General features: G+C 41.4%; 1 protein-coding gene and 1 long non-coding RNA gene across 2 annotated transcripts in view; one reads left to right on the top strand and one right to left on the bottom strand.

Annotated features, from left to right (window-relative positions):
- The first annotated feature begins 5895 nt into the window (after positions 1 to 5895).
- STMN2 (stathmin 2) overlaps positions 5896 to 27801 on the top strand; it is a 38672-nt gene continuing 16766 nt past the window's right edge. Inside the window, exon 1 of the mRNA XM_068186288.1 lies at positions 5896 to 6147. Within this exon, the coding sequence (XP_068042389.1) occupies positions 6129 to 6147 (19 nt within the window). The 5' untranslated portion in view covers positions 5896 to 6128. The remainder of the gene's footprint in view (positions 6148 to 27801) is intronic.
- On the bottom strand, positions 19456 to 21369 carry LOC137476874 (uncharacterized). The gene is made up of 2 exons (XR_011000684.1): positions 21022 to 21369; positions 19456 to 20736 (listed from the first exon to the last, which is right to left on the bottom strand). It is a non-coding gene; the product is annotated as an uncharacterized lncRNA (long non-coding RNA).

Here is a 27801-nt window from a genome sequence, read left to right as displayed (position 1 = left end):
GTGACTTGTGATTTAGGTCTGCTGAACATTGACATCTTCTGTTATTCTAGGGAAATTTCACTGTGAACCTCTGAAGTGCAACAGATGGTGTTGTTCCCCATCAGCCTAATCTAACTCCTTCTGTATCATCTATTTCTCCCATTTTAAAGGTATAGTTGGATCTGATATTCCTCCCTCCGTTAACTTTTACTTTAAAGAGGGAATGACCCTATGATTCTAGGGCTGAAAGAATAGTTGGTATCCTACATCAAGATAAACAAAACAGGTCTTGGTAGGACACATGCTCAATACAAACAAAAGAAGATGCTTCTTCACACAGCAAGGAGCTGCTCTGTGGAACAGAATTCCATGAGACACTGTGGATACCATAGAAGGAAAAAGATTGGGTCAAGGGTTACTGAGTATCAAAACTGCATTAAACTCAGTTATTCCTGAAACAGTCAGTGACTGGAATGATCCCTAGGGAAATTCTTCATGTGCTTTTCCTACTGTCAGCCTTCCCCCAGAGTTCACATGCAGCCAGTGATGATAAAGAGGAGCTGCACTAGAGGTAGGCAACTAAATGTCTAGAGATTACAGGAAGGCCTCAAAGTGCATATACTGGGAGAATAACAGGGGCTTGCCCTTCGCTGCTGCTCTGTGGCCTGTGCTTGTGGCTGCTTTTCCTATACATTTTCCCATTTCAAAGACAAGCTCATCCTGTTACAAAAGACAAAAATAAGACTTTACCTGTGAAGAGTGAACTGAAGAAGAACAATTATGGATTAAAAAAATATTTAAAATAAGAGAATACAGATGTGGAAACAAGAAGGCAGGGCAGAGTCAAAGAATTACAAATGTGAGGATTCTCATGGAGACATCAGGCTGAGTGGTGGCTAACACAAATACGGGTCAGGATGAGAAAACCAAAACTGTTCCACAGGCACAGAGATTTCCCTCCAAGCTGCCCTGTCCAAGAGCTGGTCATGTGGGGTTCATCTAAGTTGAGAATGTCACTGACTAGAAAATTCTGCTATCTGGCAGGGCCTTGGAAAGGGAGGATATGCAATTTACAGGCTACTGGATAGATGGCTCCTTGGTTTAATTCCACACAAGAGTTCTCAGGGTCTCATGCACATGCTATCCTCATTCAGAATGATGTAATTGCTTTCTACCTTAATACGCCCAGTCTTTGCCCACCAAGTCTATGGTTTTGGCACAGCACAGATATACCTGCAACCAAGTCACTCCCATCCTGTGGCCTTGCACAGCTCCAGCTCACATCTCATGGACAAGGCTGTTGAGGGAGATGTCATTATGTACAATACCCGTGCTAGCATTAAGCCATTGCTTACAGATTTCCATGAAAATTAAAAAAAAAAAAAAATCCACAAATGCCACAATACCATTATGCAGCTTCCCCACAGTGATCCTGAATGCTGCTGAAAGGAGCACCACGTGCAGCCGTGCAAGAATAAAATCCTGCATGAAACCAGGCGAGCGCTAAAGCTGCCTTGCTCCAACATGTGTGTGGAACAAGCAGCAACCAAAATCACTAATGGTGACATTGTTTGCAGCTGGCTTATCAAGTCACTATCAAGCTTCTTTACAAGATGATTTTTAAATAGGCTATGCTCAGCAAAAAAAGCGCAATTTCGGAAGCAGAGAAATGCTAATGGGAATGTAACAGTACTCTACTGCCTCAAACGCCATGGCAGGAGTGTTACATAGGGAAATGAAAGGATAAGAAAGCTACAATTCAAGAAGAAAATGGTCACCATGCTTCAGATACAAGACAGTCATACATACATATATATCTCTGCTCTTTCTTTCTCCCTGTGTTTTCAGTACACGGCTAATCTTTTCATCTGCTTGGTATATTTATACAGTTCTACAGAAAATTTCAGAAAAAGTTACCAAAAAACCCAAATGTTACAAAGATTATGAAAATCACACATGCATGTATTTGGAGTCCTCTCTCTCTAAATTTCACATAAAATATGCTTGCTTATCTACTTACTGAAACACAAACTATGCTAACACCTTCTAATCTGTGGTTAACCTGCTGTGAGAGTAAGGTAAAACAAAAGATTTTTTCACCCATGGTAGGAAATTATTCTGGCAAACATTCCTGCAAGAAAATCTTTATTGTATCCATGCTTTCAAGGGCACAGAGGACTGTGTCAAGGTTCTTTTTTATGTGAACAAAATGAAAATAAAATATCAAATAGTGCTCAAAAAGGGAGCACCATCCATCTTGTTATGTATGTAGAGAGAAAAACATAGCATGTGAGTGTATAATCTAAAACTCTATCATTATATAAATGCATTGGAAGAGTAATTAAGGTTGTATAGGCAACATTCTTCTTTAAGTTTTGAAGACTTCATTGTACAGTCTGAACTATATCTTTTATCATAAGTTTTGGTGAGGATGTGAAAGTAACAAGACGTAAATGAACTAATAATGAACTAATTACTACCTAATTTTCTAAAATTTCATAGACACAAAGAGAAACACTCTTGAAGGCCTAAAGAAAGAGTAGATGTGAACAAATAGGAAAAAAATCTGCTCCTCTAAATAGGGTCCATTACATTTCCTAATGACAAATGCTAAGTGTAAACAATTGTCCCAAAATTCAGTAGGAAAAAAGCTGACTTTTCAGGTTATTTAAGAAAACTAAATATGGTGGCAAAGCCACAGTCAGCCACATAGCACAGTCACAGAAAAAGAGATTCATGACCTATTCCCATCTCTGTGATTCACATTTCAGTGCCAATGCAGATCATTTACTTAGCAGCAATTGTCTTCAAAGTGCTGTGCAAACCTTTTTCTTTCCAGTACTACCTCCCTTTCTCCCTTGTCTGCAATAGGGTAAAAAGTAAAATCTTTCCTAACAAATGGAGAAAAGAACAAATGGGGAATATGAACAAAAGGTTTTCAATTATATGGTCATGGCCAGATAAATGTCCAGGAAAAAAAAAAAAAAAAAAAAAAAAGGATGAAAGCCACAGTTACACGCAACTGCTATTTAGAAGCAGTTCAGGGGTGTTTTGCCCAGTAGCACATGGCTACTACACACACACGGCACACAGGCTGTACAGCCACAGACCTGGAGGTAGTCTGGCCTGCAAACACATTTTATTGTTAATCAAGAAAAGGCACAAATGGTGAAAGAAAGTAAGTCTTAGCCTTGCTAGGACATGCTGGTGTTTAATTCATGCTCCCGTAAAATTTATGTGAAACAAAACATCAAAAAGTGGCAGTCAGTGGAACAGAAATGATGTATGAGGTGTCTGACAACTGCTCCTGTACGTGCCACGATTTGACATGACAGTGATTGCCAAGCAATTTCTTGCATCGCTTTCTCGGCACTCCCCGCCCCAGGAACTGTTTCCTGGGGGAGACCCGAACTGTCATCGTCGGCGTCCCACGTCCCCCAGGCCCGACAATCCGCGCCGGATCCCTCGCAAAGGACTGCGAGGAGTCCCGGCCCCGGCCTGGGGCACCCGGGCATCGGGCAGAGGCGGCGAAGGGAGCGGGGAAGCGCTGCTGCCACTGCGGCGGCAGCAGGGAAGCGGGAAGCGAGGTCCCTCCCGCCAGGGCAGGGGAGCCTTCCCACTCTGCCGGCCGCCCGTGCCGCTGCTTTAGCTCGGAGAACAGGAAAATCAACTAAATAGAAGAGACAGACGCCGGGGCGGGTCCGCTGCCTACTGGGCGTGCCGGGCGGGGGATGGGGAGCCGAGCAGAGATGCTCTGTGTCAGCGCAGCCCCGGTGTCACCTCCCTCCCCGGGCAACTGAGCCCCGGGGCCGAGCCAAGCCAAGCCGAGCGCCGGTGCCGGGAAGGCTTCAAGGCCACCGGGAGCGGCGGGGCCGGGCGGGGCCGGCAGCGAGACCGTCACCGCTCCCCGGGGCCGGGCTCAGCCGCACCGATCCCTGCTTGCCCCCTCCTCGTCCGTCCCTGCCCGGCCTGTCTCCCGCCTCCGTCCGACCCCCTCCCGGCTCCACCGTGCCTGCCCGTGCCCCATCCCGCCCACCGCCCCCTCGGGCTGCAGCGGCCCCGGGAGCGCCGCCACCTCCAGCACCACGGAGAGCGCCCGGGCACCCTCGGCCCGGCCCGCCCCGGCAGGGACCACCCCTGCCCAGGCACTGGGGGCTCGGCGGGTCCCGCCGCTGGGGCGAGGCCGTCCTTGTATGAGTAGCACTGCGCCGTTGCTCACCATTTCCTCTCGGGAATAAGCTCCTCTTACTACAGACATCCAGTCGCAATCCTGTCCCCTGCTCACCAACGCCCCTACGCAGCCACAGAACCGAAGGCCCAGAAGTGAAACACCCTAGAAAGCCACCGGGTGCCGGGGCCGCCTTCCTGCCTTCCCCGCGGGCACGGCCTCTCAGGAGGGTGGGTCGGCCTTGCCTCCCGGTACACCTGTTCTCATCCCCTCTGCCTGCACCTCGGCAAGGAGCCATCACGGCGGCTGCCCCACCTCAGCTCACATGCTGATGTCTGTGCATGGGGATGTTTCTCTCCCCAGACTCACTTCTAGACTTCACTATTCTCATTTAAAGGAAAAAAAAAAAAAAAAAAAAAAAAAAAAAAAAAAAAAAAAAAAAAAAAAAAAAAGTTTAGTTTTTAGTGTCCTCATTACTGTCTCAAAAGAGAAAGCTAGCCTTATGCCCATGCTCCAGGTGATGCTTCACTCAAAGACGCTCTTCACTGACTTCAAGGAAGCTTGAGAAGCATAATTGTGAGTTACCTGTTCCAGGGAAGCACACAGAGAGTGAGAGCATCACAGTTAGTGATGGCACACAGTGTGGTCTTTGCAGCTGCAAATAGCCCCACACAAGGAAGAACAACCATGACAATGCCCTGCTTTTCCCACCCACCCATACACATGCCATGAAACACATCTACAAGTAAGTGTCCTCCAAATTGCAAGTTGAAAATTTGCTCAGTGTCCTGTCTGTCTGGAAGCAGTGTGGGAGTCTGGTATCTCTGACAACTCTTAACAGTAAGGCTGGTGATCCCCTGGGAGAGGCAAATGAGCTTCCAGCTGGACAATGAGATGAGAAGGTAAAGGTGGAACATCCCTCTCTTTGTGCCGAGGTCTTGGATACTGGCTCCTCCAGCCCAGCAACTGCTTCCAGGCCTAGGAGGTGTACAAATAGGTCCCATCACTGCCTTGTTTCTAGCAATGTTTCAATTAACCTCTACCACATTTTTTTAGTGGCTGCCAGTTATGTCACTGACTTTCCTCTTGCCAGGGATAGAGAATTCTTAAAATTAGTGTAGGGAATTCTTAGAATGTGTCCATCCCTTTTCATGTAATGACCATATCAGATCCCATCCTGCACACTTTATCAAGGGAATCAAGCTCACATCTTCCCAATGACTCTTACCATAGTGCATCAGGGAAGTAGTTACTGACTTCTGTCCACATTTATCCTGTTCTGGGATTTCCAGAGCCCTTTGAGAGTGTAAACAGGTCCAGCTGCCATTTCCCAAGGTTAAGAAAAGTTTGAGATGACCAAGGTTAGGTCTGGGGACAGTTAACAGTAAAAAAGGTACTAAAATGCAGAAACATTCAGAATAAAACTATTGTATAGGATATCTGTGTACCCTTGCAGGAAGCAAAAATAATCTGAGCAGCTGTTTTACTGAAATGGTCTAGGAAATCCCTTGCAATGGTCTCTCTTCTTGTTGTATCTTTGGAATGAAATATGTTAAAATGAATTTGTGCATGTTTTAGAGGTAGCAACAGCAGAGCCCTCAACACCAATAGGCTTTTTTCATGTAAGACATAAAACATTTGACATGGAATGTACTATTAACACCAGACCGAGGGGGGAGAAGCATCCAAGGACTGATTTCCATTTCAAACTGCATTCTGGCACTTTGTACTCCAGCACCATTGGTGGATCAATATTTAATGCCCGGAGATTCTGGCTCTGCAGGAGTCATGTCAGGGGACCTCTCGAGCCAATCTGCTTGGGTAGAGGAGTGATAATTATTCATGGGCTCCTGCCTCTTGCTCCTTCTCTTGCACAGCCCCACTCTGCTGACTCAGTGCCTTATTCAGTCTTCTCTCCCTCTCTCCACTGCTGTAGCTGGACCCTTTGCCTTCACTGCCTCTGAGAGCTGCACATCCCAGCATGGCTAAAACAGCAATGGGTAAGAAAACGCCTCTCTTTTTCTTCAGCCAGTACTACAGCCACTGTCTCCTAGGTCTGCTACCTACACTGGGTGTTCTTCTCCCTCTCCCAAAAGTTTAGGGAAAAAAAAATCAAGAGAACACTGAACATATTTTTAATTTCATTGATCAGAGAAAAAAAGGAGAGGGTGGGTGGGACATGGGGCTGTTTTAGTATCCTAACCAGAGATCGGATTAATTATATACTGATGGGTGAGGTCGGCACAAAAGCACAGCATAATTTTTAAACGGTTTTCATTATTTTAAAGGTGAATATATATATATATATATATATATATATATATACACATATATATTATACAGATATAGATATTATATATGTGTATGTGCATGTGTATATATGTAAATATATACAAAAGAAAGAAAGAAAATAAAAACAAAAACGAACGGTAAAGTTATCCCTGTAGTCAGTATGCCTCCACCCATCCCCGCCGGCCGGAGTCAGCGCTCCCCTCTGCCTCTGAAACCGCGTGGGGAGAAGAAAAGAGGAACCGGGAAGAGGCACCGCCGCCCGAAAGGGGCTCGGCGCGGGTCGGGGGCTGCGGGCGGGGCCGGGCCGGGCCCGCGGTGCCGGGCGGGGGGGGCTGCGGCGGGGCGGACCCTGCCAGGCGCGCACTGCGGCCGGCCGCGCCCAGCCCAGCCCAGCCCAGCACGGCGCGGGGCTGCGGGAGGGGGCGAGAAGGAGCCGCCGCTCGGCGTTGCCCCGGCGCTGCCCGCACCTGCAGTCTGCCGGGGGGGGGGGGGGGGCGGGGGGCCGGCTGAAGTAGGTCACTGCATCACGGAGAGCTGGTCTGCGCTAGCAGTGCCCGCCCTGCTCTCTCTCCCGGGGGGCAGCTGCCGGGGCTGTTGTTACCTCGCGTTTTCCAGCGGCAGGGAGAGCATCCCCCTCCCCCGCAGGAGCCGCGCCCTGCCGCCGCGGCGCGCCGCCCGCGCCGCCCCAGCCCACCCCGCCGGGCCCCGGGGCGGCCGGGCGGGGCGCGGCTCCTCCGCCAGCCCCGACCCCGGGGGGCTCCCGGGTCTTGGGGAGCGCATTCCCGTCGGGGTCCTGCTGGTTCTGCTCGTCCTGGCAGGAGCGAAGGGCGGTAGCCCCGCATTGGCCCCTTTGTTCGAGGGAGGCTGCTGGGTAGGGTGGGTGAAAAAATCCCAGTGAGGGTGTGGAAGAAGGAGAGGGAGAACAGTCTTGGGGTCGGGCTGCTGAAAGCGTCCAGTCCCTTAACGCTCCTTAGGGATGGTTTTTGTTGGTTTGGGGTTTTTTGGGATTTCTTTTTTTCTTTTCTTTTTGAAGAGGAAAGAGGCTGGACCTGCATTTGACGCATTCAAATTCAAGTTTTCACAATCATTCACCATTAATGTCATGCACACGCAAATCCCACAAAATAAGGATGAAGTGCTCCTAATACAATTAGTGTCCTCCCCAAGAAGCAAATCCTGTTCAAATTTTTATTTGTGGATATTCTTGTTTTCACTCTTCATCGCACTGCACGAAGTTACACCAAACCCTTCTGGCACCGGCTGAAACCGATGCATTACACCAAAGCATTTATCTGAATGCTGATGTTCCGCTCCCAAGGAACAATTGGTGTGGATTGAAAGCATTCTAACCCGGCTGTGGCACCCTTGGGAACAAGCATGAGACAGCTGTAGATGCAAACAGAGGAGGGAAGTGAGGGTTGTGGGAGCCTGGCCAGCCCTGCAGTGCCGAGCACACCGTCCCCTCGCCACTGCAGCAATCCGGTAATCAGTATTGATAATTTGTAGTCGGTCGGGGACTTAGCGCTGCAGAAGGCCTATTAGGAATTCCGTCACAAGGGAAGGAAGGGCTCCTCAGCCTGGTGCTAATGATCTCTCATCACACAAGCACAAAGATTTCTGCGGCAAGAGTGATGCCAGGAATCATTAGGTTTACCCAGAGACAGAGGGACTGTGTGGCGCCTGTTTGTCTGTTAATCCCTCGTTAACGAGCCACCTATACCAGCTATAAAAAGCCGCGCAGCCACCTAGCTCCAGTTTCCAAGAATACTAATTACAGCAACATTCAACTAGAAAATTAAAGTTATTTTATTAAAAGCATCTTCCATCCTCACAATTTCTTTGAACCATATTCTTCCTTGTTATAGTTACAAATAGACAAAATTTGTATCTAGACAGCCTATAAGAATAAACCACTTTGTTTCAAGAGTTTTACAACAAAGCAACAAATTTTATCTTCATGTGGAAAAATAGATGCATTCTCAGTAATGCACATTTCCTGTTAGGGCTAAATGAGCTACATTTGTTCTGTACTCAAACTTTACCCAGTAGAACACTGAAAGAACTCAGAGTGCCTGATTTTTTTCCTGTTGAGCACCAGATTTTGCAAACTGGCAAAAAAGGCTAGGTCCTGCTACCATTGGAGCCAGCAAAACATTTCTAATCAGCTTAACCCAGCCCACTATTATGTTTCTGGCACTGGTCCAGCAAGGCACTTAATCAGATGTCTGAGCATGTGAATAGTCCTACTGGCTTTGGACAGAACTCTTCACATAACTTAGGTTAGGCAGATGCTAAATACCTTGAACAAGCCTATGTTTATATTCTGCCATAGAAAGCAAAATTAAGCCTAATTTTCTATTAAGCTGTGCAAAATAAAAGGTTTTCAGGGAAACCTCCTTTTACTTACATAGGAGTTTCAACAGCTGCAAGAACTTCTGGAGATCATTACACTCTGAATGCCCACAACATTCTTCTTTCTGTTTAGTTTACATAGTACATGAATGATGCATGCCATACCAGCATCTTTCTTTGAGTTTTCTTTAAGTGTGTCTTTTCTTGAAATTCCATGTAACTAACATGACTACAGAAATTCTGGGGGCTTTTAAACTTCATCCTCCCCCTGACACCATCTTCCACATGAATTATGTATTGGATAGAGGGATTCCTTCATGCCTTAAGCTCACAAGCAAACAGGATGTCTGTTACTTTGCCCTGATTTATGACCCTAAATCAGGGTCACTACAGACAATTAGGCCACATATCTGGTTTGATAAACTTACTTAGTGTAAGGTAAATAGATGGCAGTGTGAAGGTGAAGCAGTCTGTGATGCCACTGGAACTAAAAAAGTGTTTGAAACCATTATTTAATTTTTTCCTTGTGGGGTTTTATTTAAAGAATATTTATTGTTTATCTTCAGATGACCATCATACAGAAAATCTCAGTCCTGATTATGGTTCTGGTTTGTTTTATAGGAAGTTGTTTAACAGAAATACATGGGGTATGTGTTAATAGTGTGTTAGAAGTGATTTCATGTCAACTCCTTTGAGATAGCCAGGAACACTGTAAGGCGAGAAATGGGTGGGATTATGAGGATACAAGAATTGAGGCAGCCCCATGCTCCCTCTTTGTCAGATAAAACATATCTGAGTGAGACTGATTAAACCATTATAGAAGTGCTTCAGAGTTGCTCTTCTACTTCGTCATTCACATTTTAGTTATAAGCTCACACCTCCATTCTTAGCTCGATGGATGCAAGGCCACTGCTAAGTTTTTCTGTTATCTGAGTGCTACATTATTGTTTTATCTCGTATATAACATACATATGAAGTAATAAATAAGTGTATGGTTGTTGAGTTTAACTGGTTCCATTATTTTAGTAAGTAGCCTTTTTTTACTGCATAGGGGCAAGAGTCCTGCCTCTGATCTGCCACTACACTTAAAACAATGGCTTGATCGTCAACGATTGCACATGAGTAGTCATCTGAATATCAATGGCAATGGCAAGCTTCAAGTTAAACTACATATGGCTAAGTGCCAGGCTGAATTTGGACTGAACACGCTTCTTTCCAGATTATTCAGTTTTTAGCAGAAGGTTTTAAACTTCCCCTTAAAAAATAAATAAACACACATCAGCTCTGAATTATTTCCAACTGTCACAAAATTACATGTCTGTAAAAAGGAAGTTACTTTAAGAAAGAATGAACATAGGCAAGAGTTAGAAAGTTATTTATTGTATCATAATGTTGGCAGAAATGTGATTTGACTGATACCACTCTTCCAAATTTTTTGAAGAACTAGGAGAAGAAATCGCAGAATATGCTGAGTTGGAAGAGACCCATCAGGGTCACTGAGTCCAACTCCTGGCCCTGCACAGAACCATCCCCAAGAGTCACACCATGTGCCTGAGAGCATTGTCCAAACATTTCTTGAACTCTTGTCAGGCTGGTGCTGTGACCACTTCTCTGTGGAGCCTGTTCCAGTGCCCAACAACCCTCTGGGTGAAAAAACCTTTTCCTAATATAATTTTGATGTGATAAGGAAACTGAAGTGGTAATATTTCAGTTAGTTTATTTGTTCTGTGAACTTTTATTACTGAGCTAATATAAAAATGTTGGTAAGTAAAATTTACTAAAGAACTGAAGTTAACACCTATTCACATTCTTTTCTTGGTTTTTAAAGATTTGATTACTCTTCCTGCTATTGAGAATTAAGACAGGAATAATTTTAAAAACAGTCCATATGGCTAAGGATTTATATTGCCTCATAGCAGTTCTTTACTTACCCTGAGGTGTACAGGCAGGAGATATAGAATATCATCTACTTCATTTTCTTATGGAAGATATCCCATAACACACTGAGGAAATAAAAATAAACTTCAGCAGCTTGAACACTTCCAAAATGTTCTCTCACCTCCACCTCCATTAGCATCACCTCTTTGTCCCAGTATAAGCTCTAGTTAGGCTAAAAACTTCCCTGTTTAATAATGTAATCCTGTGGTTCATTCACATAGATTTTGTGAATTTGAATTTTCTTTAATTTATTATTCAAGACTGGAATTTTTTTTACTATTGGTATTTGTTCAGCAATAGTACATTTCTCTAGATCACATTTTGCACATCTATTTTTGACTATATATAGTGTGTAATCTAATCTTATGGTTAGATTTATCTCAGATGACATTTATATTAATTTCTTTAGAAAAGAACTCTCCATTTTCAAATTAATAACATTAATTTGGAAAAACAAAAAAAACCTCATTACAAAAGAGAGATGAGGCACTCATATCCAGCAATGTATTTAGATAGTGTTTTAGCCTTCAAAGACTATACAGCATTAACTAATTAATTCTCCTAATTGCTTGCAGTGAGAAGTCAGCATTATTCTGTAGTCTAAAATAATGGGAGAGCAGAAGGCTCCCATGACAGATCAGTCTGGGCAATACTTGACCCGTGCAGCATTTTCATGTAGGTCTAATTTAACAACCTTATTACAGGCAAAAGAGACAAAGAGATGCTCAGCACTCCTGAAAAATAACAAACCTTAGGAGTCCTAAAGTAGGCATCCAAAAATGGTGTCACACCACATAATTGATATAGTTGGAAAATTGACTCACTAAAAGCTTTGCTGAAGCTAGTAAAGCAAAAAAAGCTGAACATAAGGGACTGAGGGTGGCATCTGGCCCTGTGACCAGTGGGCAAAGAGAGGGAGTCTAAATTTGCCTTTCAGCTCAGGGTATCAGGCTTCAAAACCCTTAATCCTGGCACTCGCAGTAGTTCTGCCCAAAAGGACAAGCAAATGGTACATCATGAAGTGGCAGTGCTTGCTTACCTCTGCAGTAACTACCTTCAAAAAATCCACTGTCAGTTCTCCATATGAGTCACCTTTATAAGCAAAGAACTATTGCCGTCCTCAGGTGGCCTGTAGAGAACATGCCTTCTTCAGCATTTATCCATATAATGGATGGTAGATGAACCAACTTTGCAAATGAGTCTTGCCTCACTGGAGCTAATGGAGTACAGTACAGCCACTGGCCTCAGCACAACCAGCTGGTCTTTAGCCTATGGGGACGCAGAAACTGGCAGCTGTTTTGAAGGAATGGCTGCTATTCGCAATTCTTTCTAGGCTACACACAATCTTCACACTCTTCTATGGATACAGTCTGAGGTGGTGTTGGTTTTCATTCAGTTTAAAAGTACTGTTGATCCCACTTGGAAGGGTGGGTCCCCATGGGGAGTCTCAGCCAGCAATTCTACCGTGGACAGGTATCTCAGTCCTGCAAGGTGCTGGGTAGCCATGACTGCAGTGCAGACAGTACCTGTTCCTCTAGTTGCTCAGAACTTTTCAAAAATGGACAAAAACTGCTTTGGAGACCTCAATCCACGTGGACCTGCATCCTGAATAAAAAAAAAAAAAAAAAAAAAAAAAAAAAAAAAAAAAAAAAATTGATGGATGTGTAAATGCTGTCTTCCTGGGAGCTAAATACTTATGACATCATGTGTGTGACAAATACCAGCATACAAAGCTGATCTTAAATGATTTCATTTTATCTTCTGCTTATGTTTTTATTTTTCCTGTCTTCTAATACATAATTTAACCAATGAAGTAAATTTAAGCTATTTCTGCCAGGATGTGCAGTTAAATTGGTGCACAGCTTCTGCACAAAATATTAGGCTTTGTGAATATATTCAGAAATGTTATTTTTCTAAGTTATAGCTTCAAATCCAAGCAGTTAATAAATAAATTATGATTTATGCATTCATTCTAATGCACAAAACCTATCACTGTTGTAGCAGTTTATTGTGTGAACTTGTGATCCTTCACAGACACAACCACAAAACGGGATTGTTAGGAGTTTTTCATCAATTTTGCCTCAAGCAGTGTTTTAGTTTGGAGAGGTGACTGAGGATAGGGTTAGTAAATCACTTGTGGGGAGATACAGGCATGGCTGTACCTCCACAGCACACAGGGAGAGGTCAGCACCTCTGCCTATGGTCAAGGTCTGCCCAGAGCAAATGTACTCATAATTCCGTGACCCAGAGGAAAATGCCAGGAGGAATGGTGAGACTTCATCGGTCCCTTGGACTCTTCACACACAGCCTTAGAGAAGCCCTGTCTCAGTCTCTTCCATTGTGTTGGGTGGAGAAAAAGATGTGGCAATGAGTGCACTCCAGCCCCTGAGCCAAACAGCTGGTGGTTGGCCTGCAGGTGTGGTGCTGGGATGTGGTAGCTCTTGTCCCTGTGTGCCCTCCTTCCTCACAGAATGCCAGAGCCACCAAGCTGTGTCTTCTTTCCACTCCCATGGGAAGAACGTCATGCTGGAGAGAGGATAAGAGAGCACACAGGAGGGCAGATGACCTACACCTAGGAGCTGGGGATCCCAGGAGCATTGCTGGATTTTGCATGATATGGCAAAATAGAAACAGTTGTGGAAGCAGCAAATAGGACCTGAGCTCCTTTGGGTGACAGGATGCTTTGTCTTGAATGGAAATTTTGAGAGTTTGACCTCAGCTCTGTCATTTCCCTGTCAAAGATGTCACTGTAGGCAGTTGCTCCAACGGGCAGGAGTAAGACAGCCACAGCTACATTTTAAAACTGTGGCTTGCTCCTGTGTTTATGAAGAACCCTATGCTAGCTATGTGTGCCACACGCTCCCAGAAAACAGGCTACACAGATGTCTGCAGAGGACTGACTGGCTGTGAGCTGGAGGAACACGCAATTCCCAATGTTAATGGCTTAAACATTTCAAGTCTGAGCTATCCTTGCTCATCCAAAGTTTAGCACCCTACAATGCACACCAATTTAAAGAGCACAGATTGTGGCTTTCTGTATTCTCATGACCTCTCCTCATCTGTGTAGGAATTTCTAGGATCCAGATTCTTGATTTAGAAACCTGAGTTTTCTTAAGCATAATTTTAGGCACCTAGTTCCTTTATTGGATTTATAGGCTAATCATTTTATGACCTGACTTTCTTCTCTTTAAGATGGGGATAATTGGGTACTTACCTCTGAGCTGGGATGTGAGGTTATGTTCCATACTGCGTGAAAATGTGTAACCATGCTCTGATGTTATAGAAGTGCCAAAATCCATACTGATCAGATTAAGAAGCAGAGCAACTTACCTGCTAAAGCTGTATTAGCATTCTGTGCTATTGAGGTACTTTTTTATAATCCTTAGGGAATTTCTTAGGTAAATTAAAAATAATGATGTGTGTATTTTATGCTACTGAAGGCACAGAGTTCTACAAATATAGAATTTACCCTAAGCTAAGGTACACTCTACCTGAAGGTAGATGAAGTATCTTCTAATGCTTAAGGTTTTTACATTTAAGTATATTCACTAATTTCTAAGTAGCTATAACTTTTGATCTTGATGCTATTTTCAATGCTTTCAAAATTGCTGAAAACACTAATTGTCCTTTTGGACTAAGATTTCTGATATATACATACATGTTCAAATTCATTCTCTGGTTTCCAGTAGGATGACTCTATATGTCATTTTATTAGTAGAGCTCCCTGAAGTGACTAATATCACAATGGTTATTATTTTTGTTAAAAAAAGGCTGTGGAGACCACAGACATGTCAAAGATGCACAAAAATTTTTAGCAACATTGCTATATGAAAGTGTAGCAAAAATTACCTTTTTTGGTTTACTAGTATTTTTTGTACTGCAAATCCTCCAGTTACCTGAATGGAGCTGTAAGAAAAGTTGCATGTACCTAGAAAATATTAAAACAAATGCATGAATCAATATCCATAATTTTTCAAAGACATTTTTGGAAGTGAAATTCACTTCTGTAACTCATTTTATTAGTCTGTTAACTATTTTGATATATTTGTTGCTTACTTTATTAATGTGAAAAGAAGGGGTAGGCTATGTCACTCAAGTCATATTTATATCACTTGAATAGACCTTCTTTGTCTCCAGGTGCTGGTGTTTATTACATAGATGTAATACAAAAAGCTGTTTCTAAGCTGATATTTTTTTCTATGTGCTCAGATATTTTTTGATGCTGTCAGGACTGCAGTTAGGGGGCTTTCAATATTATATGCTGTAAGAAGGAATGAAGCCCTGATTCCTGATTTAAAAACCTAAATGTTTAATATTTGTCAACAAACCACTTGTTCTTAAGGCAAATAACTTCTTGCTGGGAAATGATGTTTTAAGTCTAAATATCATAATTTTCCAAGTAAAATATCAATAATGACTTCTTAAGAAAAGTAATAGTAAGGTATTTATTTTAAGCTGCACAGACAATTCAAGTTACTCTTTTTTTTTTTTTTTTTTTTTGCAGTGAAACATTAAGAAGGGAAATATCTTATTTAGGGAACCATACTGCATTTGATTAACAGTGTAAAGTATTTCATCTTCTTGTTGTGAGAGGCCTGAAAAACAGGAATAAACATGACAGAAGTACTTTCAAGTCCTCTGCAAAATTGTAATTATCAGTTTGCATCATTTGCCAGTGCTGTTCTAGAGGTCTCATCTCTGCTGGCATCCTGGTTTCTGCACAAAGATGCAACGGGTCTGTCAAGGGTAAAAATTGCAGTAAGAGCAAATACTGAACCCGTGCAGCAAAATGAAGGCATTTAGATAAGCAAACAGGCAATCTACAATACGAAGGTTGTAAAATTATATTTAGTGCACTTCTATGTAGTTATACAAACAGCATTTGCAAGATTTAAAAAAAAAATTAAGAAAAAGTATCGTGGAAACAGAATATTGTATCAGATGGACCCCAGTCTGTCCCTGAAGTGTGACTACTATTTTTATAGCCTTTTAATGTAATTTGTATGTAGGGGAAAGTCTGAGATAGCAGTTAGGAAAATTTCTATTTGATAAAACTCTCAATGTTCTTGTGAACAATCTACCATCCTAATCAGTTTCCCATCTACTCCATCCCCATGACCTACTGATTTCCAGTCTGATCCATTTCCTTGGCACCCTTTCCCTGTTTTTCTTAACCTAGTTTCATTATCCAGTCAGTCAAGTGTTACCCTCATTCTTGATCCAGTTTCAGTCATCCTATTCCCTGACTGACTTTTCCTGCTTGGATTTCCTTCTTTTTTTTTTTTTTTTTAATTTGTCTGCTCTTGGCAGTTACTTCCATGACGCAGATTCAGCTCTCGTCTCTTCACACAGTCGCTCCATTCTTGTAGTCCTTCACACTTCTGTGAGGTTGGAAGGGGAGGAATTGAGACCACAGGATAGTTGTTTCCTCTTTTATGTCCAGTTTCCAGTGCTTCTCTGGTCCATAACATCACTCTCAGCCCATGTGGAATCAGAATCCGGCACAAAGTGGCTTGAGAAACTGGCTGTAAAGCTTGGATTTGTGTCTCTCAGACAAGGCTGAAGGCTGAAATCTGATGTTTCACTGACTTATTCCATGGCCGGGCCTGGACAAAATTTTCATATGAAGAATGATTCACTGGTACAAAGCACTAGAACCTTTTAAACAAGTACAATAACCACTAGCTTACCCACACACATCTATTTTTCCGTAGTGATCATCACAGGAATAGTGAAATGTTTTTAGATAAAACCTTCTCCAAAATTCAGGAAGAAGCAGCCTTCCAGCCAAGAAAACTGTAGAGCAAATTGTAGTTTAGAAATGTGAGTTTCAGTGGAAGGACATGTTTTCTAATGCAGTGGGAGGAACAAAGTGGCACAAGGTGGGAAATAGCAATGGCTGACAGTGTTGCACATTTTAGTGGCTAAGATGTGCAAAGGCCGGGAACATCAGCCTTGACAGAATTAGATACTAAACCAGTAAAAGTCTGTGGGTGAAGTAGACTCATGTTGATTTACATCTGATGAACCTATTTTTCCCCCTTTGAAACTCCCACAGCATTAACTTAGGAGGAAACATCACCTTTATTATTTTTTAAAAATCATGTAAGAGCCAGCTACACTAAAAAAAACAGGAGAATTTTATTATTCAGAAAAAGAAACTTCTTTTTCTGAATAATAACTTTCTGAAACTTTCTTTTTCTGAAAAAGAACTTGATCGTATAATGAAAAAGACAGAATAGGCTGTTACTAATTGACATTTGGGGATGTCTAACTCCTGCTACTTTTAGAACATATTAAAAATTCTATGGACAATCCAGTTCTGGAAATTTGATAAGTCTGTTGTAAAGGACAAGCTGAACAACAAAGAAGTTCTGATTTGCTGTTAATGGCAGATTGTTGATGCTGGTGCACAGTGCCCTGAAAATCTTGCTATTGCAGGATCCTTTTTTTTTATTCTAAATGAGACAAACACCCTTACACCAACAATCAGTGGAGCATCTCTGCAGGGATCAGCTCCACATGTGGTTAATTTAATAGCAGAGCAGTGTCTCTGAATTCATCAAGATTTTCTTTTAAGTGGATGCTGGTATTGCAGAAAAAATAGAGAGGCACAGACAGAGACAGCTGCAGAGAGAGGGATAGACTGACAGAACAAATGTACTCTAGAAATTTTCAGTAATATTTTGGGATGAGAAAAATACCACTAAATTGAAAAACAGTAAAAAAGAGGGAAGGAGAAGAGAAAGATGAAAAAGAGAGGTGGGTCATGAAAGATTTAATTGGGAGCAGTCAAGTTCCCAAAAGTTCATATAAATTGCTTTAGCATAGACATTTATGCAATAATTTTACATCTTCAAAAATCAAAATGCTTTTATTATGCAAATCTGAGAAAAGCTACTTAAAACACAGGCCACTTCACTGCAAGCAGTAGTTTTTGTTCTAGTTTTATTGTAGCATCAATTGTAATAAAAATACCCCACCAGCAAATGTTCCCTCTCAGCCAATTTAATAAATTCTGAATAATATACTAATTTCTTTGCACCTTCAGTATGGTTTCCAAGAAGAGGCATCATTCTTTATCTTTCTTTTTTTTTTTTCTTGTTAATTTTATACATCTTTTGGTTAGCATACTCAATAATATTTATAATCTACACCCAGCCATGATAGAGTTTATATGCTGTTGAGAGCTATCATTATTTTCATTATGGAAGCAATCAGATGTTTGCATGTATGCATAAAGTCATGGCAGGATACAATAGTAGAAGCATAAATCTGGTAATTAGTAGTAATAACTGCACAGATTGTTTAGGCAAAGGTCACAGAGAAAACTCTTAAAGCCACAGAGTGACAGATGTGTGTCATATGGAATGGTTTGTTTCTGTCATTTCATGAATTTGAGCACCTCATATAGTGTGCTCACTACCTTAAGCCACCTATTTGCCCAGTTATCCCCCACCTTCCTGATATCCCGCCACTGGACTTTCACATGTTCCTCCCTGTCACTCTTAAATTGGGGGATCCAAAACTGGATGTAGAACCTCAGGTGCAGCTCCACAGCACCAAACACCTTCAATCAAAGGTGAACCCAACCCCTCCTGCTGATTCACGTACACCTCTGCTTCTTCTCTCTGTCTTCCAAACCTGGACATTTAAAAGAAAGATTGAAGTAATAGAAAAAAAAAAAAAAAAAAAAAAAAAAAAGAAAATAAAAAAAGAAAATTAAAAAAAAAAACCTCTCCTTTGTGAGACTTTTGGAGCCAACATACACATGTTGAATTTATTTCTGCAAACTTACTTATTTTTTATTATCCATTCCTATTTTGGTTCTTGCACTTCATCCTTCAGCATTGACAGTTATGGGTTTAGGAACCCATCATCTGAAGCCTCACTTGGGCATTTCTACTTTTTTTGGACTGTGGAGAAGACTAACAGAAAATTATCTTAGTCCTTTCAATGTTGTAAAAATAGATTTCCACACTAGCCCCAGCTTCTAGATTTGGTGACCTGCCAAAAGATACTTCTCCTAGTCATTCTGCTGCCCACTTGTTAGCAGAAAACACCAAGTGAAAAGATGAATTTTACAGAATCTGCTTTCTATCAACATGGTTGGTGAGGGAATTGCTGTCATTTTTGCTTACTCTGTGCAGTGCTTTCAAAGTCCTTCAAAACCTGAAGACATTATTTTTTGAATCAAAGGATTTCTCCAATGATAAACATGCCTTTGATAGGCTTTCTACATAGGGAGGCTGTTTTAAATTAGGTATGACATTTCTCTAAACCCAGAAATTTCATCCTTTGTAATATCTCATAATTAAATACAGCCTCTTACACCCACATATACTCACTGAGTAGACTTAAAATTGTATAAAAACATTTACATTCTGATAGTCTTTGTTATGAAAAAGGCGAATTAAGCCATACAACATAAAGCATCAGAGTAACACAGTTTCCATTATCACACCTCCTTGGGGTGGATTTAAAGCAAAATCATCCACAGTTATGAGTTATGTCAACAGGCAAAATCTAATATCAAACAGTTTTATATGGAAACTCAGAAGTTATTTACTAGGAGCTTATTTTGTTCTGGCATTCAAATTTAAAATACTACTGTTAATTAACACAATTATAATGTGTGTCCCATTGTATAATTGCAAGGATTGGGGTTCTTCCTTTGTAAGGAATCTACTTTCACATGTCATTTGCAATTGTGTGCAGAAAGCAAATTTTATAAAGAAAATGCCTTTGCTCAGACTGATGAGACATTCTTATTTTAAAATGTCCCACAAAATTAAAATTCCACTCAAAACCCAGAAGTAAATTGGATTTTCCAGACTGCCTCCTTTCACTGTCTTTTGCATTTTGACATTTGGTCGGTAATCATGGCAGCCATTAAGAATGATTGTGCAGCATAAAGATGCAGTTACACATATTTGGTTTTGGGTTAAGAACATTAAATACATGGGAATTGCTCAAAATCAACAAATAAACTTATACAAATCACGTTTTATATATATATATGTATATATACACACATATACACACATATATACTTTTTTATGCATAGATATATATAAACTAACTAATTAATGATTATATATGTTTTGTTTTCAGACCCTATAAAATTTGTTTTCTAGCCTATATGGAATTATTAGTTTTGAAAGATACTATCTACAGCACTCACAGTAGTATATTTTCTCTTAAATAGATTCTTTTGGTATTTGTGGTGTAAAAATAACTGCAATAGGTTTTGCACTCAGTGCAATGACTCAACAAGCAAGGAACACATTTAATTATTGGAATGCAAAGAATGAGAGTTCAACCCTACAAGAAATCGTAATTGCATTTATATCATATCATACAAACAAAAATTTTTACTTAGCTGATTGCCCTGCTTCTTTTTTTTTCTTTTTTTAGAGAATTTTTTTTAAAGGTACATTGCAATTTATTTGGCTTATTGTTCTGAGCCTCAAGACACAACTAAATATTATTTTGGCCTTCATCAGTTCAAAACAAAATTTTGAAAATGCTGGAAGACATTAAAGGTATCTGCACTTTGGAATGGTACAGGTTAATGATGTGTTTAAAAAAAGTATATGAGTTATAAAAAATGTCACATTTTATATCAGAGCTACAGTTCTGTTAAAACCATGTGCATAACTGAGCCAGAAAAATGGCAGGAACCAGCTTGTCTGATAATGGAAGCTGTCACCGTAGTAATCTATCTCTGGTCCCTTGATTGAGGTACTCCACAACAGCTGAATGATGAAAACAGAAAAAGTTGCATTCCTTATCCATTCTTTCCTAATTGCTTGCTTTTCCTGAACCATTTTGTGCCATTCCTTTCCTTGATGGTGTGTCAATGGCTTGCTTTCAAAACACGGGGGTAGTTCTGCTAAAATTTGCTTTCTGGAGAAGCTCGGTATGAACAATTTGTCTGTAATCTCAGCACAGAGGCAAGGAGAGGGATTTCATCATATAATACCAGGTAGAAGTCCAGAAAGGATCTGTGTCCAGATGAGAAGAAACAATAGCAGAACTCCGATTTCCATCGGAGATCGGCAGTATGCAAGGTTATGTCATTAGTCTCCAAACATGATAAAACAATAGACAGCTTGGAGTAAAATGACAATGTCAAGTGTCAGTGGGTGGTGGATGGCCAGGTGATGCATGACCAGGAAGTGTTTGTGGGGCTGACATAAAGGGATAAGGGTGATGCAAATTTAAGTCAGTGGAAGCTTCTGAAAACATCACAAGGAAAAACTAAATAAGTGCCTCTGTTCCAAATACACGTGGATGACAGTGAGATTCGGATAAATAAAATACTGGCAGCCAGCTCTCTCACACCCTGTTCTAGTAACCCAGTCTTATTGTGCTGGAACAGAACCCGTAGTGTGATTCATACCTTGGGAAGATGCTGTCTGATCATAGTAGGCTGCGTGACTAAACCATTGCCAGTCTATTTCATTATATTTGATTTGCATCCTCCCTCAAGAGGCTGTTTCACCAGACAGCACCTGCATTGCCTGCAGCACTTGCAATGAGGACTTGTCACTTATACAGAATTCAGGAGAGCTCTGTTCCCCAAGAAGCTTTCCTACAGAATAGGTCTGTGACTCAAGGCATTTATTTTTTCATATCTGTGACATTTTATCCCCCGGCATCCCTTGCCTCCCCTTCTCACACCATAAGCTCTTTGGCAAAGGGTGTTTGCATCTGACAAATTTTTACAGAAAGTAGCACAGATCTCAGCTGGGCCCCCGCATACTCCCACAAAGGGATGACGAGATGACCTTAAGAGCATGCTGGGAGGTAGCAGCCATCTCTGATAGCCTAGTCCTGGGTGTTCTGCTGGGTTCTCTGCTTGAGACGCCAGAGGAGTTTGGAGTGCTTAACACAAGGACAGTCCACATTCAGGAAAACTGTAACACTTCCCACCAGTGCTCGGTTCTACACCAAGCTGCAGACACGCTGCTGCTGTGGTGGCGAAGCCTGCATGCTGCTGAGGGAAAGTGGGCTTCTTACAGGCTTGGCAGCTTCCAATCTGTACCTCACTTCTCCCCACCCCGTACTTTAGAAAGACACTGAAGAAGTTCCAGCTCCTTTGCACATCCTTCCCTGGTGCTTCAGCCAGCATGGCCCCAGAACCAAGCCAAGCGCCACAGGAAACAGCTGGGCTCAGGGAGGTCCTGAGCACTACCTGTCCACTTCTGAGGGAAGGATCAGCAATCTGAGGTTGCCCCATTGCAGGGAGATCCTGAAGCAAACTCAACTATGCTGATGTTAGGGAAGGCAAGTACAGTTGGTAGCCCCCGTCACAGGAACGCTGAGACAAAATAACTTGCATACAGCAAGGCTGGCACGTTGAGAAGAGTCTTGGAAATCCTTCTACTTCCCTGGCCTTCACATATGTACATGAGGACTCCTGAAAACACTGCTTTTTAGCCTGGATGTAGATGGACATCCTGGTTCAGTGGTGCCTACCAGGAGGGATCTTCAAAGCCATGTTAATGGAAACTTTGGAGTGAAATATCTGGCTTTTTAAGCCATTTTATATGTAACCTGTCTCAGAAGTGTAAAAGAGATTAATGTCTGTGTCATGGTGAAAGGGTATGTCACAACCCTTCAGGCATACAATACAAAAGAAATACATTACACACCATGAGTACTAAATCATGGCAGGCAAATCCACCCATTCAAAAACTCCAGAGATCAAGGTTTTGTTTCTTAAATCATTCATATAAGACTCTAAGTGATAAATCAGAAGAGAGGGATTTTTCTTGAGAACAGGAAAATTAGTGATAGAATCAAGCCCAGAACAATGCATGGAGAATCCTTGCTACTTCTCTAGCAGGAATCCTCAGCTAAAAGTAAAACAGATTTTTCTGTAAGGCATGACAGAGCCAAACTTGCTACAATGCCAATCAAAAGAAGCTGTTTGCCCCAGGTGCAGGTATGTAACAAAACCAACAACAGTTCTTGAGCAGGTGAGGTGTGCCAAATAAGGAAGGTTATTTCCTCCTGGTCTTGCTGCTTTCCTCCTGGTGCTTGCTAAAAGCCTATTCACTTTTTTTTCATCCAGTCCACATTCAGGAAAATTATTTTGGTTCAAATCATCCCATAGCTGAATTTCCACAGACTTTTTTGCTTCCAATGAATACAGGAGACAGTGGATAGCAGAATGGCTCCTGGTTGGGGCTGCCTTAAAAATTTTCAGATTTTGATGTTTGTGTGACTTTCACACTTACATGATAATCAGAAATTATCTGTGTCTCTGGCAGCCTCTTATGAAGGTAGGTGTAAGATCAGCATCTTAAACATCAGTATCCTGCCAAATCATCTGAATAACAGGGTTTGAACTTCTGACTGCACAAAAATTAAACAGTCATGTTCAGTTAACGAGCAGGAAATAAAGCTTAGGACTACTGTAGCCTTTAAGTTCATTCTTCACTCTTCATCCTCCCCATTGTCTTCAGAGTCTGTTTTAGTAACTTATATCCTTTCCTACACAGAAAGCTCTGTCGGAAGAAGAGAGAAAACTGGGGGAAGACTGATGGGATGTAGAGGTACAGAGGGAAATATGGTGAAGAGATGCCTTATAAAGGCAATGCAGACCTTAAAGAAGGCTGTGTTTTCCCCTTGTGGAAAAAAAAAATCTCTGGACTTTTTGTTTTCACCTTGAAGTTTTCTTAAGTTCAAACAAATTTCAAGAGGGCCACAGTCCTCTATATTAGTACTGGCTCCTTGGCCTTCCCCGCAGTCCCAGAGGACTTTTGGAACTGAACTGCCAAGGGCTTCTTCATGCCAGCATGATGCATGGGCTCTGCAAAGGGGTGGCTCAGAAGAGAGTGCAGCATCTGGCTCTGCCACGGCCATGGACCAGTTTCTGCAGAGTTGAAGAAGGAGGAGCTAGGCCATGGCTTTCTTGTCTTGTCTTCCCATGTTTCTGCCAGCACAAAGTGTGGTGAGGCTGTGGGGCCCCGAGTGCACCAACAGGCTCTGAACAGGCACATGTCTGCTGTATTCCTTCCACACTAGAAGGAAATGTGTGTGTTTTCATTTCAGTGACTAGAAAGCACAATGTAACTGCAACAAAGCATCTGCATCAGTGTTTGTTTTGAGTAATCATGATAAAGTTGTTTTTTTCAAATTCAAAAAACCCCCTTACATCAAAATCTCATTTTGGAAATGGGTTTGCATTAGCTCAACAAAGAAGTCCCATTAACTCATGTCACAGATGACTGTAGTAGTTAGGGTTCAGTGAATAGGCTTTCTCACTGTTTCAGCAGTGAAAATTACATGAATTGAAATAATACAAAATAGTAACTTTACATCTTAACATTCTGACATCATAAAGCAAGCAAAGACGTTTGGCTCTACCCACGCACAGTAAGTAACAACCAAAGACATGGTACCTGAAGTAGTCCAAAAAGCTAGTCATGACCAGTGATAGATTAGGTTGTAAAATTAGGAGCAATTTTTAATGAGACTTGTGCCACTCTTCAATCTGCATGTTTGCATGCATTTGTATCCCTGCACTAGAGGTTCAAGAAAACCATTACTGGACAGTCTTTCCATAAGCAAACAGCTTCTTGTGTATTCCACGGGATGGGTTTTCCAGCCAGATCCTGTGCTGTAACCTGAATTATGCTGTGGAAATGGTATGCCAGGCCTTGCACTCGATGACAGGGCTCATTGGTAGAATCTGACACAGTCTTAAGAAGAAGCTGAAGGTCAGATCTGTTGCTTGCATTAGGTTTTTTTGTGTATTTGAAGAACTGATGCTACAGTGATCCCTGATTTCATGGCCACTCTTTTCTTTTATGGATGACACTAATGTTTGAGTCCCTCCCAAAGCATTATAAAGACTTTTGCTAAAAGGGTCTCATGTTGGAGAGAATAAACTGGATTATATTTCTGCCAAAACCCAGGAACATTAATGAGGGTTACAGAAATTAATGCCTAAAACTATTTTTTCAAACTCCCAGTTGCCACAAAGGCAGATTAGAGCTGTCCCAAGTTCTTCCTATCTTGTTTTCTGGGCATATTGTAGGAAATTCTAGAGTCACCGTTGACAGAGAAAACTCACTGGTTAGCTCTTTTTTTTTTTCCTTGTTTTCTGTTTCTTGTTACTTTTTCATAGTACCTGCTTATTCTTTTTTCTAGATATAGAAATATCAAAAAAATCAGGGACAGAGGAGATAACCAAAACTCTATTCTTATCTCTATGTTAAGCTGCATTGCAGTATATTAAGAGTGCAATTTTAAGGACTTGGTCCCCAAAGAATGGCCCCAGGTGAGTGGGAGTCTTGTGCCACCTTTCCCTGCAGTGAAGCAGGTGAGCACTGTAGGGCATTAAAGCTGTAAAGTAACTTTATTTTTGTTGGGGAAACTGGAAATGCACACATATACATAAGGTTGTGAGATGGACCTAATATTCTAGTGGGCAGCGTTTGCATTCAGAGAGTAACAAAATGAGCCCCACCTATGTGAACCACCAAAATGAGATGTCACTCATGGCTGAGCATAAGGGATGGACAAGATATATTTAGTGCAGCGCCTTTTGCTTTCATTCTCTTCATCACTGGTGACTCCATAAGCTTATAAACATCCTTAGGCTTCCTGACAGTAAAGATTTGCTGGTCTTAAGACAACCTAATTTGTTTAACTTAAGACATCTGAATGGGGCCATCGTTCTCTGGTAGTGCTAATCTCTCCCTTGACTAAATAATAAGCTTTCATGATTTCTGCAAGGTAGCTCTCTTAAATAATGGCCAGCATTAATTAAAGTGAATTCCAGGCTAATATATCTCAGACATGCTAAAAACTAAATGATACCTAGAATCTGTACTACTTGTGCTCCATCTTGAATTTTAATTCTCCCAGTCCCATGTGCTTGTCCCAGTACTAGCCACCATTTTAGCAGCACTCATCATGTAACTTTCTTCAAATAGCCCACCAGCTATGGGGAAACAATACAGCTGGGATTGTATAATGTCATCTTGTTTGGCAGAAAAAGATGCAGCACATTATTAAAAAGGATTAGTAACAATAAAATTGTAAATTACTGGCTAACAGAGTGTGGCTGTTGGTGTTCACAAAATTACATGACTTCAAGCATTGCCTTGACAAACCAAAAGCTCTAGCACCCCAGAGGGAGCATTACCAAAATGACATTTGTAAAAAACCACATTGTCAGTAACATCCATCTGAATTCCCTGTGAAGGATGGGTATGATAGGTCTTCTCTATCTGCATGTCATGCTTAATCTTACCTCTTAATGCTTCTGCCAGAGGAGAAAACTAAGCAGAATTTCAGTTCAGTCTCAGAAAGGCAACTGTCACGTAGGTTCCTGCAAAGGGAGCACAGGGCTGAGCTGTGTTATGGGTTGCGCACTCTGACCATGGGCAATGTGCCAGTTTCCTTTTCCTTCCAGGTATGCAGAACTTCAAGAACTAGTTGGCAAGTGGTACTTGAAATGTCAAAATACAGTAACATTACAAATCAATGTATGTGATGGATACATATTAATGTGTGTGATTAATATTTATACATATTAATGTGTGTATAAAATACGTTTCTTACATGCAGACCAGATTCAATAAGGCAAAAATAATCAACACATTTGCCTACATCAGATGTTAATTATAAGTAACATTAACACTTTTCTCTCCCCCTTCATGTGTTAAAAATAGTCTTGCTTATGAATAATGGTCTCTCCTGTGACACAGCAATCTGTCTGAGTTGTGCTTTGCCAAGAAATAAAATGTGACCCAAATTGCCCATGGCCCGTCAGTCAGGACAGATTTTTATTTTACAGTGTAAACTGTAAAAAATTCCTTATAGCTATTGGATAACAGATGAGAACAGACAGGAAGGGTTTAGCAGTGCTTTCCTTAACCTTCCTATTTCTCCCAGCAGTAAATGTAAATAAGTGGTTGCTGATTTCGAATGGCAGCCATAGCACTCCACCTTAGCAGCTTCATTCATTGGGCAAGTGAGCTGTAGGACTGGCAATGGATGTGGCACTTTTCTGTCATTAGCAGAAACATATAGGTTATATCTGAATAAACATATTATTGGAGATCAGTAGAGCATTTTGAAAGAGGATTATCAAAACACACCAGCTGACCACACTTTGGGTCACCCATCAAAGCAATCTTGGAGCATAAACAAGTTTAGTTGATAGGTATAGAAACTGGAAGGGGTGTATTAGCAGTATGTCTACTGTGCCCCAGCCTCTAATAGTTATTCAGACCATGGGACCAGACTAGCCTCAAGAAAAGATCTCCAAAATTATACAACATGGGCATGAAATCCTTAGAGTTGTTTCCCTCTAGAGGTCCGGTCCTGCTGTCCTTCCCTTCTTGCTCGTGCAGTTGTAGAACTGGAGCCCTTAAAAGGCTCCTGAAGACCTTACCCAGATGAGCAAGTAGAGCCCAAAAAGAAAAAGCAGGGATGTTCACCCAGCAGAGGGAGTAGTTTCGCAGTTTCTAAATACAGCTGTTGAAAATAACCCCAGAAGTTTGAGAAAAGAGTGAGGTTAGCTTAAAACAATAATATTAAGGTACCTTTGGGACCTTTTCAGAAAAAAAAAATCATGCATTCTTTATTTTCGAAGCCATCTGAGTTAATTCTTTTCTGAAGCTACCAAACATTTAGGGGCATTTGATAGCATTTCTAAGGTTTTCTCTGCAGCTCTGAATATGAGGAGTTTATTCTTAAAAAGTAGATGAGGTTCTGGAATAATCACAAAGTTTCAGAATTTAAGATCTATGAATACTAGTATATCCACAGCAAAACTGTAAGAAATGCTAATACTGAATTGTCTTCTGGTTTTAGCAAAAATTAATGTTCTTAATGCATATAAACATTTAGATCTTGCTGCATGTAACTAAAAAGATTCTGTTACCATCTTTTATCAACATTGTTCTTGCCTAGCAATTTCCCTATCAAAGCTTTTGTAGTACTATGATTACCATTCTTTACTCTCCTTCATTTAACTTGCATCAATGGAATGATATGTAGCCTACATGACTGCACAAGGAGGAATATAATTAGCAAGCCAGTGG

This window comes from Anomalospiza imberbis, chromosome 1 (assembly GCF_031753505.1).
Source record: "Anomalospiza imberbis isolate Cuckoo-Finch-1a 21T00152 chromosome 1, ASM3175350v1, whole genome shotgun sequence".
In the NCBI taxonomy this organism is placed as follows: domain Eukaryota; kingdom Metazoa; phylum Chordata; class Aves; order Passeriformes; family Viduidae; genus Anomalospiza; species Anomalospiza imberbis.
The sequence above is the reverse complement of the archived record's forward strand: the minus strand, read 5'-3'. Positions and strand labels throughout refer to the sequence as shown.